A 13,367-nucleotide genomic window follows, 5' to 3' on the forward strand; every position below is an offset into this window, starting at 1 on the left:
TGTGGATGAGTAGTCAGTCTCTCCATGCAAGTCTAAGGGCTCATTCAGATAGCCGTATATAAGGGTTGCGCATCCGTTCCCCAATTTGGGTCTGCACCCCCGTTCTGCAATTCATTTCAATAGGGCCGCAAAAGATGTGGACAGCTGTCCGCATCCGTAGTTCTGTTCCACGGCCCCACAAATAATATAGAGCATGAATAGGCATGCAGAACTCGCAGGACCAGTATCCGTGTTTTGTAGACACTCGTCTGAATGAGCCCATAGACTTGCATTGAGAGACAGCGGTTGCTAGGACTCTTGTAGTCAGAATGCGGATCACATGATGCAACGGCGGGCCAGGACCAGAGCTGCTTGTTCGTCAGTAAGGTAATTACTGCGGTACTCTATACCTCATGTAGTTTTCAAACGGGGGCAAGCACAAGTTCTTATGTAGATTTGGGACATAGTCATATGGCATGTAGACATCTACCTTTTATGAACTTAGAGACATTGGGGCATGAAACTGTCTAGAAGCTGGTCTCTTTGTTGCACATGGCAACCAATCGCAGCATGGCTTTCATTTTTCAAGAGCAAAATACAAAATGTAAGCTGTACTGTGATTGGTTCCTATGGACAAGAAAGAGCCATGAGGGAGATTTATGAAACTGTCTAAAAGAACATGGCCTCAGAGTGGTGTCACACTACATTTTTCCTCAGGAGAGGTCATCAGTATCCGACTCCTAGCACCCTACCAATCAGCAGTTTGGAGAGGCTACTGACCTCCGGTGAGAGCTATGGCCTCTTCCTAGGCCAGTGATGTCTTGTCCATCGTGGCCTATTTGCAGCTCGGTCCTATTCAAGTGAATGAGCCTGGGCTGCCATACCAAGCATAGCTGTGCAGCTGATTGTCGGGGTGTCTGTAGTTGGACCTGCACATATCTGATATATATGACCTTTCTTCGGGATAGGTCATCAATATTCCACTCCTGGGAAAACCCCTTTAAAAATGTGGCAAAAAAACTAAAAAAAAATTTTTACAACCAAAAACGAAGTGTGGCACCTCCCTAAGGCGGATCTTTTTGTGTGTATTTTCTTAATACATGTTAGATTTGGAGGAAGCAAGCATTGATCACTAATCTGATCAGTAAAGCAACATAATGCACTTGCTTACCTTAGTAAACTTTTTTCTTTTAAGGGAAAATGAGGCCTTGTGGAAGGAGGTCCTGCAGTTACGACCCGCACAGCCGCAGTTTGAAACTGTGAGTATTAAATAGATTTCAGCTGTAGCTGACAAGTAATTTCTGAGGGTATATTAGAGGGGTTTTCCTGGAGTAAAATACTGATGACCTATCCTAAGGGAAAAGTCCTTAATATCTGATCTATAGGGGTCTGAGTCCCGGCACCCCTACCGATCACTTGTTTGAGAACGTGCCGCAGCCTCTTCCTAGGCCAGTGAAGTCCCGTTCATCGGTCACATGGCCTAGGCACAACTCGGTCTCATTGGAGTGAATTGGCCTGCGCTACAGTTCCCAGCTCAGCCACTATGCGATGAACGGCGCTGTGCCTGGTATGCTGCACGGAGGCTGCAGCTGATTGAACAAAGCTGCGTCCTATCCTGAAGAGAAGTCCTCAATGTTTTACTCTAGAAATCCCATTTAACAGAGAGCATTATGGTGCGGCGAAAAGCTGTACCAACTTAGACCCTCCCCAGAACCATATATAATTTCACTCTTTTTTTTTTTTTGAGTTCTAGAAAATTTAAATGCATTTGCTTTTATTTTCGGTGTGGTAATGAGGCGGCTCTATTGCCCAATAGATCCCTGGCCACAGACTGAGAGGGATAGAAACCACAAATGGTTCTGCAAGGTGTCGTTCAGCATATGCCACAGTACTCTCTTATTCTAGTCCAAAGTGCCTAGTCCTGAAGCGCTCCTTTCCTTTATTTCACCAACGCCAGATGTTGCATGTTGGCCGATAGGAAATAATGCTGCTTTTTTTTTTTGTACTTTCTTTTTAAAGTCCCGTCCCCCCCGTACTCCAGCTGTGGTGAAACTACGACTCCCAGCATGCACAGAACTTCTATATAAGAGTGAATGGAGCATGCTCGGATTTGTAGCTTCACAACAGATGGAGTGCCGGAGATTGCTGACCCCAGGTCTACACCAAGTCTATAAAAGAAAGGAAGGGGCGATGAGGCAAGTCTGTCAGGGGGCTCATGAACACAAGTTTGTATGCCCCATGCCTGTGCTGCGGACCTCAAATTGGGGTCCACAATGCACAAGCACCATCCGTTTGCAAATGCAGACTTGTTCACTTGACAGGGTCCTTGATCTGCAAGAGACGGTCTGCACCTCAAAAAAAAAAAAAAAAAAACTTTCATTTATTTATTTTTTGTAGTGCTTCAGTCTCCATCCGATCCATGCCTCTGCTCCACACCGCTCCTTATCTTGAGGATTGTGGACCCATTCAAGTCAATGGGTCTGCCTCCATGATAGAGTACACAGGGCTGGTGCCTGTATATTGCGTAGCTGCTGTATGCGGGCACTAGGCGCACATGGATGTGTACATGAGCCTATATGCTGTAAGGAGGGGGGGGGGGAGCCAACAGCTGATCGGCAGACTTGGCAATGATCTCCACACCGCTGATGTAAAGAGGCAATCTACATGTGGGGAAGGGGAGGAAAAATCCAAAATATGCAGGTTACACACATTTCTGGCTGCGCTGCACCTAATACCTCTTCAGCTGCTTTAGAAGAGATGGATCTATATAATATTGTGGTTTTTTGTGAAGAGATGTACACTTTAACTTATCACAATACGTGGTGTTCTTAATTTATATCCCAATGTATGTGAATATGATGGTGATTGCATGGGAGCAGAAGCTTTGCCTGCGCAATCCACTACTGGTGGATAACTAACATTGACAGATTCCCTTCTCCACTGATGGCCGGATTGGAGAAAACTCAGATCCCAGCTATTTAAACCCTTTCTGCACAGATATCAATGCAGATTGTGGTTGTGACAGAGACATGGGTCTTCCTTTTTCATGTCACTATTAGCCCTGACATTATGATTTATATGGCTGACTTGTATTGTGCGGTCTTCCTGGCGCCTAAAAGAGGCCCAGGTTCAGTATAAAGTTCCTGTTTCATTCCTGTAAAAAAAAGCATGTAAATGAGCATGGAGCACCGAGGGGCTGTCCTGAGTCCTTGGAGTACCAGTTAGTAACACCCCTACGTTTTTACTCCCTCCTCCCTGGATTAACAGGGATATATGTCTCATCTTGGTGCTTGCGCAGTGGGTCTGCTGTTGCTCTCCAAGCAGTGCAGATTCCAACTGAGCAAACACTGCTGGAACACAGGGGGCCTTAAAGGGACACTGACAGGCCCAATAAGCATATTTAGCTATATATATGACTGCACAGGTCTTCTAATGTGCATTAAAATCATATAAGTATACCCCCTGTCCACCTTATAAATACAGCAAACTTATGTTTTATAACCTGAAGTAATCGCTTTTCTTTCTGCCCAAGGGGCGGCGTTTCAGCTTGACTTCTGCCCAGCCAGACTCCCCAACCGCCGTTTTGAAGCGCCGCCCAGCTCATCAATATTCACTTCGCTGGGCGGCTTCTGCTGTCCCCGACATTCCGAGATCTGGCGCATGCCCAATAGTGATCCGGCGCATGCCCAATAGAAAGCTATGGGCATCGGACTCACTTTCAGCTTCTGCGCATGCGCCCGGCACCCATAGCTTTCTATTGGGCATGCGCCGGATCTCGGAACGTTGGGGACAGCAGAAGCCGCCCAGTAAAGTGAATATTGATGAGCTGGGCGGCGCTTCAAAACGGCGGTTGGGGGGAGGCTGGCTGGGCAGAAGTGAAGCTGAAACGCCGCCCCTTGGGCAGAAAGAAAAGCGATTACTTCAGGTTATAAAACATAAGTTTGCTGTATTTATAAGGTGGACAGGGGGTATACTTATACGATTTTAATACACATTAGAAGACCTGTGTGTGTGTGTGTGTGTGTGTATGTATGTATATATATATAGATATAGATATATATATATATATATATATATATATATATATATATATATATACACACACACACACACACACGTCTTCTAATGTGTATTAAAATCGTATAAGTATACCCCCTGTCCACCTTATAAATACAGCAAACTTATGTTTTATAACCTGATGTAATCGTTCTTCTTTCTGCCCAAGGGGCGGCGTTTCAGCTTCACTTCTGCCCAGCCAGCCTCCCCCCAACCGCCGTTTTGAAGCGCCGCCCAGCTCATCAATATTCACTTTACTGGGCGGCTTCTGCTGTCCCCAACGTTCCGAGATCCGGCGCATGCCCAATAGAAAGCTATGGGTGCCGGGCGCATGCGCAGAAGCTGAAAGTGAGTCCGATGCCCATAGCTTTCTATTGGGCATGCGCCGGATCACTATTGGGCATGCGCCAGATCTCGGAATGTCGGGGACAGCAGAAGCCGCCCAGCGAAGTGAATATTGATGAGCTGGGCGGCGCTTCAAAACGGCGGTTGGGGAGTCTGGCTGGGCAGAAGTCAAGCTGAAACGCCGCCCCTTGGGCAGAAAGAAGAACGATTACATCAGGTTATAAAACATAAGTTTGCTGTATTTATAAGGTGGACAGGGGGTATACTTATATGATTTTAATACACATTAGAAGACCGTGTGTGTGTGTGTGTGTGTGTGTGTGTGTGTGTGTGTATATATATATATATATCTATCTATATCTCTATCTAAATATGCTTATTGGGCCTGTTGGTGTCCCTTTAAGGTTAAAATTAATTGTCACTAATGGGTTAAAATGCACTTCTGAGTTGTGCATGCACCAACTATATTTATCTGAGGCATAAATTCGAATTCTACAATAACAAAGGTGACATTTATTGTGAGGGTTTTTCCAATTTGGCGCTGTTGTTGTGGGGATTATGTATTGGTGAAGGTATCTGATAACCTTTTTGCTTTGTTTTTTATTTCTAGGTTACAGCTTCGCAGTCTTTTGAACAAATTGCCACTTTGCAAACAAGCCAGTAAGTAGATATTGAACTTCTGTTGCACTGAAAATGTAAAGCTGGGCTTATATCGGGCCGATCATCTGAAGCGAACTTCCTATGAACGCTTGTTCCTGATGATCTGCCGGTGTAAAGGTGCAGGCGAACTCTCATTCTTTGGGTGAAATGATCTGAGGTGTGCAGATATCTCAATAATCAATCCCGGGCAGCAGATCTCGCTGTCTTGAACAGCGCTCTGCTCCCCAGGTGCTATGATTTTGTATGGGATTGCTCATCCTCATACTGTAAAGTAGGGATCGACCGATTATCGGTTTTACTGATATTATCGGCCGATATTCAGGATTTTGAACGTTATCGGTATCTATTTTGCCGATATTCCGATAACGTATTGGGAACACAGAACGCGCTGCTCTCAGCGCTCTCTGTGTTCCCTCAGCAGCACAGGGGAGAAGGAAGCAGTGTCTCCCTCCCCCTGTGCTGCTGCCGCCAATTAGAGGAGAGAGGACAAAAGAAGGGGAGGGGCTGTGGCCACTGCGCCACCAATGAAGATAAGTCTTTCATTAATTCATATACAGGAGGCGGGAGCTGGCTGCAGAATCACATAGCCGGCTCCCGACCTCTGAGCTGTAGCTGCGATCTGCGGTAGTTAACCCCTTAGGTGCCGCTAGAGGTCGGGAGCCGGCTATGTGATTCTGCAGCCAGCTCCTGCCTCCTGTATATGAATTAATGAAAGACTTATCTTCATTGGTGGCGCAGTGCGCCCCAAGCCCCCCAGTATTAATCATTGGTGGCGCAGTGCGCCCCCTACCCCCATCCCAGTATTAAAAACTTTGGTGGCGCAGTGCGCCCCCCTCCCCACCCCCCAGTATTAATCATTGGTGGCAGTGGCCACAGGATCCCCTCTCCCCTGCTCCTCCGATCAGAGCCCCAGCAGTGTAAGCCTGGGGCTCCGATCGGTTACCATGGCAGCCAGGACGCTATTGAAGCCCTGGCTGCCATGTTCAGCTCCATGCTGCTGTGTGCACAAAGCACAGAGCAGCAGGGACAGTGTGAGGTCCTATTCAGCCTGATAGATCTCAATCAGGGTGAATAGGACAAGGGTTTTAGTCCCTAAGGGGGCTAAAAGTTAGTAAAAAACTAACAAAAAAATAAATAGTAAGTATAAATGAAAAAGAAAGATTAAAAAAAAAAAAATTTCTGCAGATTTGTGTAGGAATTTTTTTTTTTTCAAAAATGAAAATTCCCAGAATATCGGTATAAATTATCGGTTATCGGCCTGAAAGTTCACAAATTATCGGTATCTGCCCTAAAAAATCAATATCGGTCGATCCCTACTGTAAAGGTGATCACTGCACGTAAATGCAATGCTTCACCTCCACTTAACAATCTGCCCAAAAGACCCCTGGAGGTGAACAACCATACCAATCCAGTTACCATAAATATAACTTATGATTTAGACTAATTCATCATCAATAATTACCTAATATAATGTAAATGTCACATATTTACCGTTCAGTAGTTAAAGGGGTTCTGCACTTTGTTTAAACTGATGATCTATCCTCTGGATAGATCACCAGCTTCTGATCGGTGGGGGTCCGACACCCGGGACCCCGCCGATCAGCTGTTTGAGAAGGCAGCGGCGCTGCGACCTTCTCACTGTTTACCGCTGGCCCAGTGACGTCGCAACTTGTATCAACTGGCCTGGGTGCGGCTAAGCTCCATTCAAGTGAACAGAGCTTAGCCCCGCCCACGCTAGTTGATGCTAGTCGTGACATCACTGGGCCAGCGGTAAACAGTGAGAAGGCCGCGGCGCTGCTGGAGCGCCGCTGCCTTCTCAAACAGCTGATTGGCGGGGTCCCGGGTGTTGGACCCCCACCGATCAGAAGCTGGTGATCTATCCAGAGGATAGATCATCAGTTTAAACAAAGTGCAGAACCCCTTTTAACCACCTCCGGACCGCTGTACGCACAGACGCGTCCTGGAGGTGGTTGATTCATTCCGCCTGGACGCATATACGCGTCATCTCGCGAGACGCGAGATTTCCTGTGAACGCGTGCACTACACTACACCCCCCCCCCCCCCCGTCACTTATTAACCCCTTATTAGCCCCCGATCACCCCTGATCACCCCATATAGACTCCCTGATCACCCCCCTGTCATTGATTTCCCCCCTGTCATTGATTTCCCCCCTGTCATTGATTTCCCCCCTGTCATTGATTTCCCCCCTGTCATTGATTTCCCCCCTGTCATTGATTTCCCCCCTGTCATTGATTTCCCCCCTGTCATTGATTTCCCCCCTGTCATTGATTTCCCCCCTGTCATTGATTTCCCCCCTGTCATTGATTTCCCCCCTGTCATTGATTTCCCCCCTGTCATTGATTTCCCCCCTGTCATTGATTTCCCCCCTGTCATTGATTTCCCCCCTGTCATTGATTTCCCCCCTGTCATTGATTTCCCCCCTGTCATTGATTTCCCCCCTGTCATTGATTTCCCCCCTGTCATTGATTTCCCCCCTGTCATTGATTTCCCCCCTGTCATTGATTTCCCCCCTGTCATTGATTTCCCCCCTGTCAAGCTCCATTCAGACGTCCGCATGATTTTTACGGATCCACTGATAGATGGATCGGATCCGCAAAACGCATCCGGACGTCTGAATGAAGCCTTACACGGGCGTGATCAATGACTGTGGTGATCACCCCATATAGACTCTCTGATCACCCCCCCTGTCATTGATCACCCCTCTGTAAGGCTCCAGACATTTTTTTGGCCCAAGTTAGCGGAATTATTTATTTTTTTTTCTTACAAAGTCTCATATTCCACTAACTTGTGTCAAAAAATAAAATCTCACATGAACTCACCATACCCCTCACGGAATCCAAATGCGTAAAATTTTTTAGACATTTATATTCCAGACGACTTCTCACGCTTTAGGGCCCCTAGAATGCCAGGGCAGTATAAATACCCCACATGTGACCCCATTTCGGAAAGAAGACACCCCCAGGTATTCCGTGAGGGGCATATTGAGTCCATGAAAGATTGAAATTTTTGTCCCAAGTTTGCGGAACGGGAGACTTTGTGAGAAAAAAATTAAAAATATCAATTTCCGCTAACTTGTGCCAAAAAAAAAAAATTTCTATGAACTCGCCATGCCCCTCATTGAATACCTTGGGGTGTCTTCTTTCCAAAATGGGGTCACATGTGGGGTATTTATACTGCCCTGGCATTCTAGGGGCCCCAAAGCGTGAGAAGAAGTCTAGTATCCAAATGTCTAAAAATGCCCTCCTAAAAGGAATTTGGGCACCTTTGCGCATCTAGGCTACAAAAAAGTGTCACACATCTGGTATCGCCGTATTCAGGAGAAGTTGGGGAATGTGTTTTGGGGTGTCATTTTACATATACCCATGCTGGGTGAGAGAAATATCTTGGCAAAAGACAACTTTTCCCATTTTTTTTTTTTATACAAAGTTGGCATTTGACCAAGATATTTATCTCACCCAGCATGGGTATATGTAAAAAGACACCCCAAAACACATTCATCAACTTCTCCTGAATACAGAGATACCAGATGTGTGACACTTTTTTGCAGCCTAGGTGGGCAAAGGGGCCCATATTCCAAAGAGCACCTTTTGGATTTCACAGGTCATTTTTTACAGAATTTGATTTCAAACTCCTTACCACACATTTGGGCCCCTAGAATGCCAGAGCAGTATAACTACCCCACAAGTGACCCCATTTTGGAAAGAAGAGACCCCAAGGTATTCGCTGATGGGCATAGTGAGTTCATGGAAGTTTTTATTTTTTGTCACAAGTTAGTGGAATATGAGACTTTGTATGAAAAAAAAAAATAAAAAATCATAATTTTCCGCTAACTTGTGACAAAAAATAAAAAGTTCTATGAACTCACTATGCCCATCAGCGAATACCTTAGGGTGTGTACTTTCCGAAATGGGGTCATTTGTGGGGTGTTTGTACTGTCTGGGCATTGTAGAACCTCAGGAAACATGACAGGTGCTCAGAAAGTCAGAGCTGCTTCAAAAAGCGGAAATTCACATTTTTGTACCATAGTTTGTAAACGCTATAACTTTTACCCAAACCATTTTTTTTTTTACCCAAACATTTTTTTTTTATCAAAGACATGTAGAACAATAAATTTAGAGCAAAATTTATATATGGATGTCGTTTTTTTTGCAAAATTTTACAACTGAAAGTGAAAAATGTCATTTTTTTGCAAAAAAATCGTTAAATTTCGATTAATAACAAAAAAAGTAAAAATGTCAGCAGCAATGAAATACCACCAAATGAAAGCTCTATTAGTGAGAAGAAAAGGAGGTAAAATTCATTTGGGTGGTAAGTTGCATGACCGAGCAATAAACGGTGAAAGTAGTGTAGGTCAGAAGTGTAAAAAGTGGCCTGGTCTTTCAGGGTGTTTAAGCACTGGGGGCTGAGGTGGTTAAGGCTACTTTCACACTAGCGTTCGGAGCGGGTCCGTCTGTCTGCTCAGACGGATCCGCTCCTATAATGCAGACGTTTGCATCCATTCAGAACGGATCCGTCTGCATTATAACCTAGAAAAATTTCTAAGTGTGAAAGTAGCCTGAGCGGATCCGTTCAGACTTTACATTGAAAGTCAATGGGGGACGGATCCGTTTGAAGATTGAGCCATATAGTGTCATTTTCAAGCGGATCCGTCCCCATTGACTTCCATTGTAAGTCTGGACGGATCCGCTCGCCTCCGCACGGCCAGGCGGACACCCGAACGCTGCAAGCAGCGTTCAGGTGTCCGCTCACTGAGCAGAGGCTGAACGCTGCCAGACTGATGCATTCTGAGCGGATCCGCCTCCACTGAGAATGCATTAGGGCCGGACGGCTGCGTTCGGGGCCGCTTGTGAGACCCTTCAAACGGAGCTCACAAGCGGAGCCCCGAACGCTAGTGTGAAAGTAGCCTAAAGTAGTTTTCTTCCTCTGCTACCCACTGTTTCCTCATAAATTTTTTAAGCACAATGCACTTTATATAACTATGTCACTATTATAATATATCGCAGGGCTCCAGACTAAAAAAAATATCAAGGAGCCATTGGCTCCTAACCTGAAAATTTTAGTCGCCAAATTTAAAATGCATATAATTACGGTATAATAATTAAAAAATTAAAAATAAATAAAGAACAGGTCTTACCTAGGGTTGTCACGATACCCAAATTTTGACTCTATTTTGATACCATAAAAAAGTATTGCGATACTAGATACCACGTTAAAAAAATAAACCCTAAAAAAGCCACGTGCATTCCAGATTTTATGGAACGTCTGGACCAAAATAGAACAGTCCTAACCTAATTTTTGTTGGGACAAGGTGACAAAAAAAATGGCAAATTGCACGTGTTTTTTTTTTTTTTTTTCCTGTTACGGCGTTCACCGCATAGGAGATATTTTAATAGTTTGCACTTTTTTCGGGCGTGGCGATGTATTTTTTTTGTATTTGTATATTTTATATGAAAAAATTGGGCAAGGGGGTGATTTAAACTTAATATTTTGGTGTTTTTTTTTTTTGTTTTTTTTTTTACTTTTTATTTAACTATTTCCCCCCTTAGGGGCTAGAACCTGGGATCTTTCATCCCTTGTCCTATTCACCCTGATAGAGCTCTATCAGGGTGACTAGGACATCACACTCTCCCTGCAGCTCTGTGCATAGTACACACAGCACAGTAGGGCCATCCCTTGCGGCTCTTCAGCGTACGGTGCCCCAGTGAACACTGAACAGACGCGTCCACTCTGGGGTTCACCTGAACCCCTACTTCTTTGGTGTAAGAGCGGCTCAGTCAGCCCTAACTCCGGTCCCAGCTGGCTGAGCAAGGCCTACAGCTGAGCCCACCGGTAGCTATCCAGGCAGTCAAAGGGAAGGGCAGACTTTATGGGCCCTTGGGCACCCTTGTAGGGAGGCTTCCAGTAGGGCCCCTTGGGTTTGTAGTAGGGGGGCTGTAGCCGGTAAGTGGGTCCATAGTTTGGGAAGGGCGGATAGGGAGGGTGCATGATCAGAGTCCTGCAAGGAGTAGGTGGGCTGCACGGCTGCTCCTTATATCAGCCCGTTACTTTAACTACCGGAAGCCCTGCGGCCTTAACACCTTCACTGCCAGCCACACTTGAGCCTCCCCAGTGTGGTGGCATCTCTGCATTGTAAGCTGTACAAATGGCAGAGTGCTCCCTCATACCGCCTCACGTGTGCCAACCGATGGAACTGGTCACAATCGCACTTATCGGGCTCACACCAGAGAGTTTATTGGATTTACAGAAAGTGTGCTATAATTGTTTAAACAAAATTAGGCAGGTGCATAAATTTGGGCACCACAAAAAAGAAATGAAATCAATATTTAGTAGATCCTCCTTTTGCAGAAATTACAGCCTCTAAACGCTTCCTGTAGGTTTCAATGAGAGTCTGGATTCTGGTTGAAGGTATTTTGGACCATTCCTCTTTACAAAACATCTTTAGTTCATTCAGGTTTGATGGCTTCCGAGCATGGACAGCTCTCTTTAAGTCACACCACAGATTTTCAATTATATTCAGGTTTGGGGACTGAGATGGCCATTCCAGAACGTTGTACTTGTTCCTCTGCATAAATGCCTTAGTGGATTTTGAGCAGTGTTTAGGGTCGTGGTCTTGTTGAAAGATCCAGCCCCGGCGCAGCTTCAGATTTGTCACTGATTCCTGGACATTGGTCTCCAGAATCTGCTGATACTGAGTGGAATCCATGCGTCCCTCAACTTTGACAAGATTCCCAGTCCCTGCACTGGCCACACAGCCCCACAGCATGATGGAACCACCACCATATTTTACTGTAGGTAGCAGGTGTTTTTCTTGGAATGCTGTGTTCTTTCTCGTGCATGGCATTGGGGGACACAGCACCATGGGTTTATGTCCAACTACCACTAGGAGGCACTAGACACAAAAAGTGTTGGCTCCTCCCCGTTGGGCTATACCCTTTCCACAGGCACAAGGCTATTCAGTTTTTGTCTAGTGTCCGTAGGAGGCAGACCTGTCCTGCTTTTTTTGCAGGTCCTGCTGTTTATTTTTTATTTTATTTTTTATTCTTTTTCTCTCTCTTCTGCAGGTCTCAGTGATCTCCACCGTTATACCTGCTGCAGGCTGGGGCTCCATCGTGTTCTACTTTAGTTGCCCCCCCTGCCGGCGCGTACTTCTGTACCATCGCCGGTCACCCAGTCCCCACAGACTGCATCTGCAGTGGCTTGCCGGCATTCCCACGGTTCCCGTGTTGAGTCTGCCGAAGGGGTGACCCTGCGGCGCCCGAAGACATCAGATGGTGAGTATACTCCCCTGTCCCTGTGTCCCTGCCCCAGGTTCCCTCCTGTGGCCAGGGGGGTGGGATCCACCTTAGCTGGGGGTCCTGGGAAGCTTCCATCTTCCTCCACCTTTCTCTTCCCCCCCTTGGTTGGTTTTTTCTCTCCTCCCTGGCCACACAGTCTTCTCCTGGGCCTTCCCCGCTACTTTAGTCCCCGGCTTTTGCAGGGACTAGGCCTCATCTTCCATGGCCCGTTCCCGGCTCCCAGGTGCTCTGTTTGCCCTGTTCCGCCCACCCCCAGGCGTCGCTCCCCCCCCTACCCTCCTCACCTAGTTTTGTGGGTCCGGAGGCCCCTTGGTCGGCCGCGATTCGCCCCGCCCCCCTCGCGCCATTCCCGGCCGCCCCAAAAATCGAGGCCCCGGCTTTTGGGCCTGCTAGGCCGCGATCTTCCCGGCCCCTCCTCCTTGCTTCCCGGGCTTTTCTGACCCCGCCCGGCCCTCGGAAGGGGCTATCTCCTCCACCCTTTTACTGGTCTAACGTGGGTTATCTATCCAGTGGATAGATCCTCAGTTTAAAAGAACTGCAGACCCCCTTTAGGTCATTGTCCTATGTACTGTGTGAAGGCAGCTAATGCTGTACATAGGGATCACTCAAGTCGTTCCCCCCCACCCCTCCTCAATTGCTTCATTTCTCCTGCAGCCTCTATAGCTGCTGCAGCACCTCTTTGGGGAACATGGCATCCGGGTCCAGATATGACAGCCTCTGCTGGCTGCTCTATGAGGGTCTCCTCTCCTCGGATCGCCACGTGTTTTCACGTGCGTCCGCTGTCTACGAAGGCTGCCATGCGGTCCGACTGTCCCTGCTTGTGTGCAGTACCTCTTCCCAGACCCCATTGTGTCCCCTGACCAAATCCTTTTTGTCTAGGTCCCTTCTGAATGGTCTCCCTCTTTGTCAAAGCCATGGGAACCTTGTCCGACTCTCCCAATCTCTGGCGGAGTCGCTGGACCGCTACCTATCCAATTGCGGCCACCTATGCCCTCCCAGGGTCCTCCCTGC

At 46.8% G+C, this 13,367-nt stretch overlaps 1 protein-coding gene across 5 annotated transcripts in view; it reads left to right on the forward strand.

The window, feature by feature from the left end:
- LOC120998459 (heat shock factor protein 2-like) overlaps positions 1-13,367 on the forward strand; it is a 45,847-nt gene that overhangs the window by 9,463 nt on the left and 23,017 nt on the right. For 4 of the 5 annotated variants that reach the window (XM_040429080.1, XM_040429079.1, XM_040429084.1 and 1 more), the window contains exons 5-6: positions 1,175-1,238; positions 4,991-5,040. In XM_040429080.1, coding sequence (XP_040285014.1) covers positions 1,175-1,238; positions 4,991-5,040 — 114 coding nt within the window. The remainder of the gene's footprint in view (positions 1-1,174; positions 1,239-4,990; positions 5,041-13,367) is intronic. The other variant, XM_040429081.1, reaches the window with a different exon arrangement.

This window comes from Bufo bufo, chromosome 4 (assembly GCF_905171765.1).
Source record: "Bufo bufo chromosome 4, aBufBuf1.1, whole genome shotgun sequence".
Lineage (NCBI taxonomy): Eukaryota > Metazoa > Chordata > Amphibia > Anura > Bufonidae > Bufo > Bufo bufo.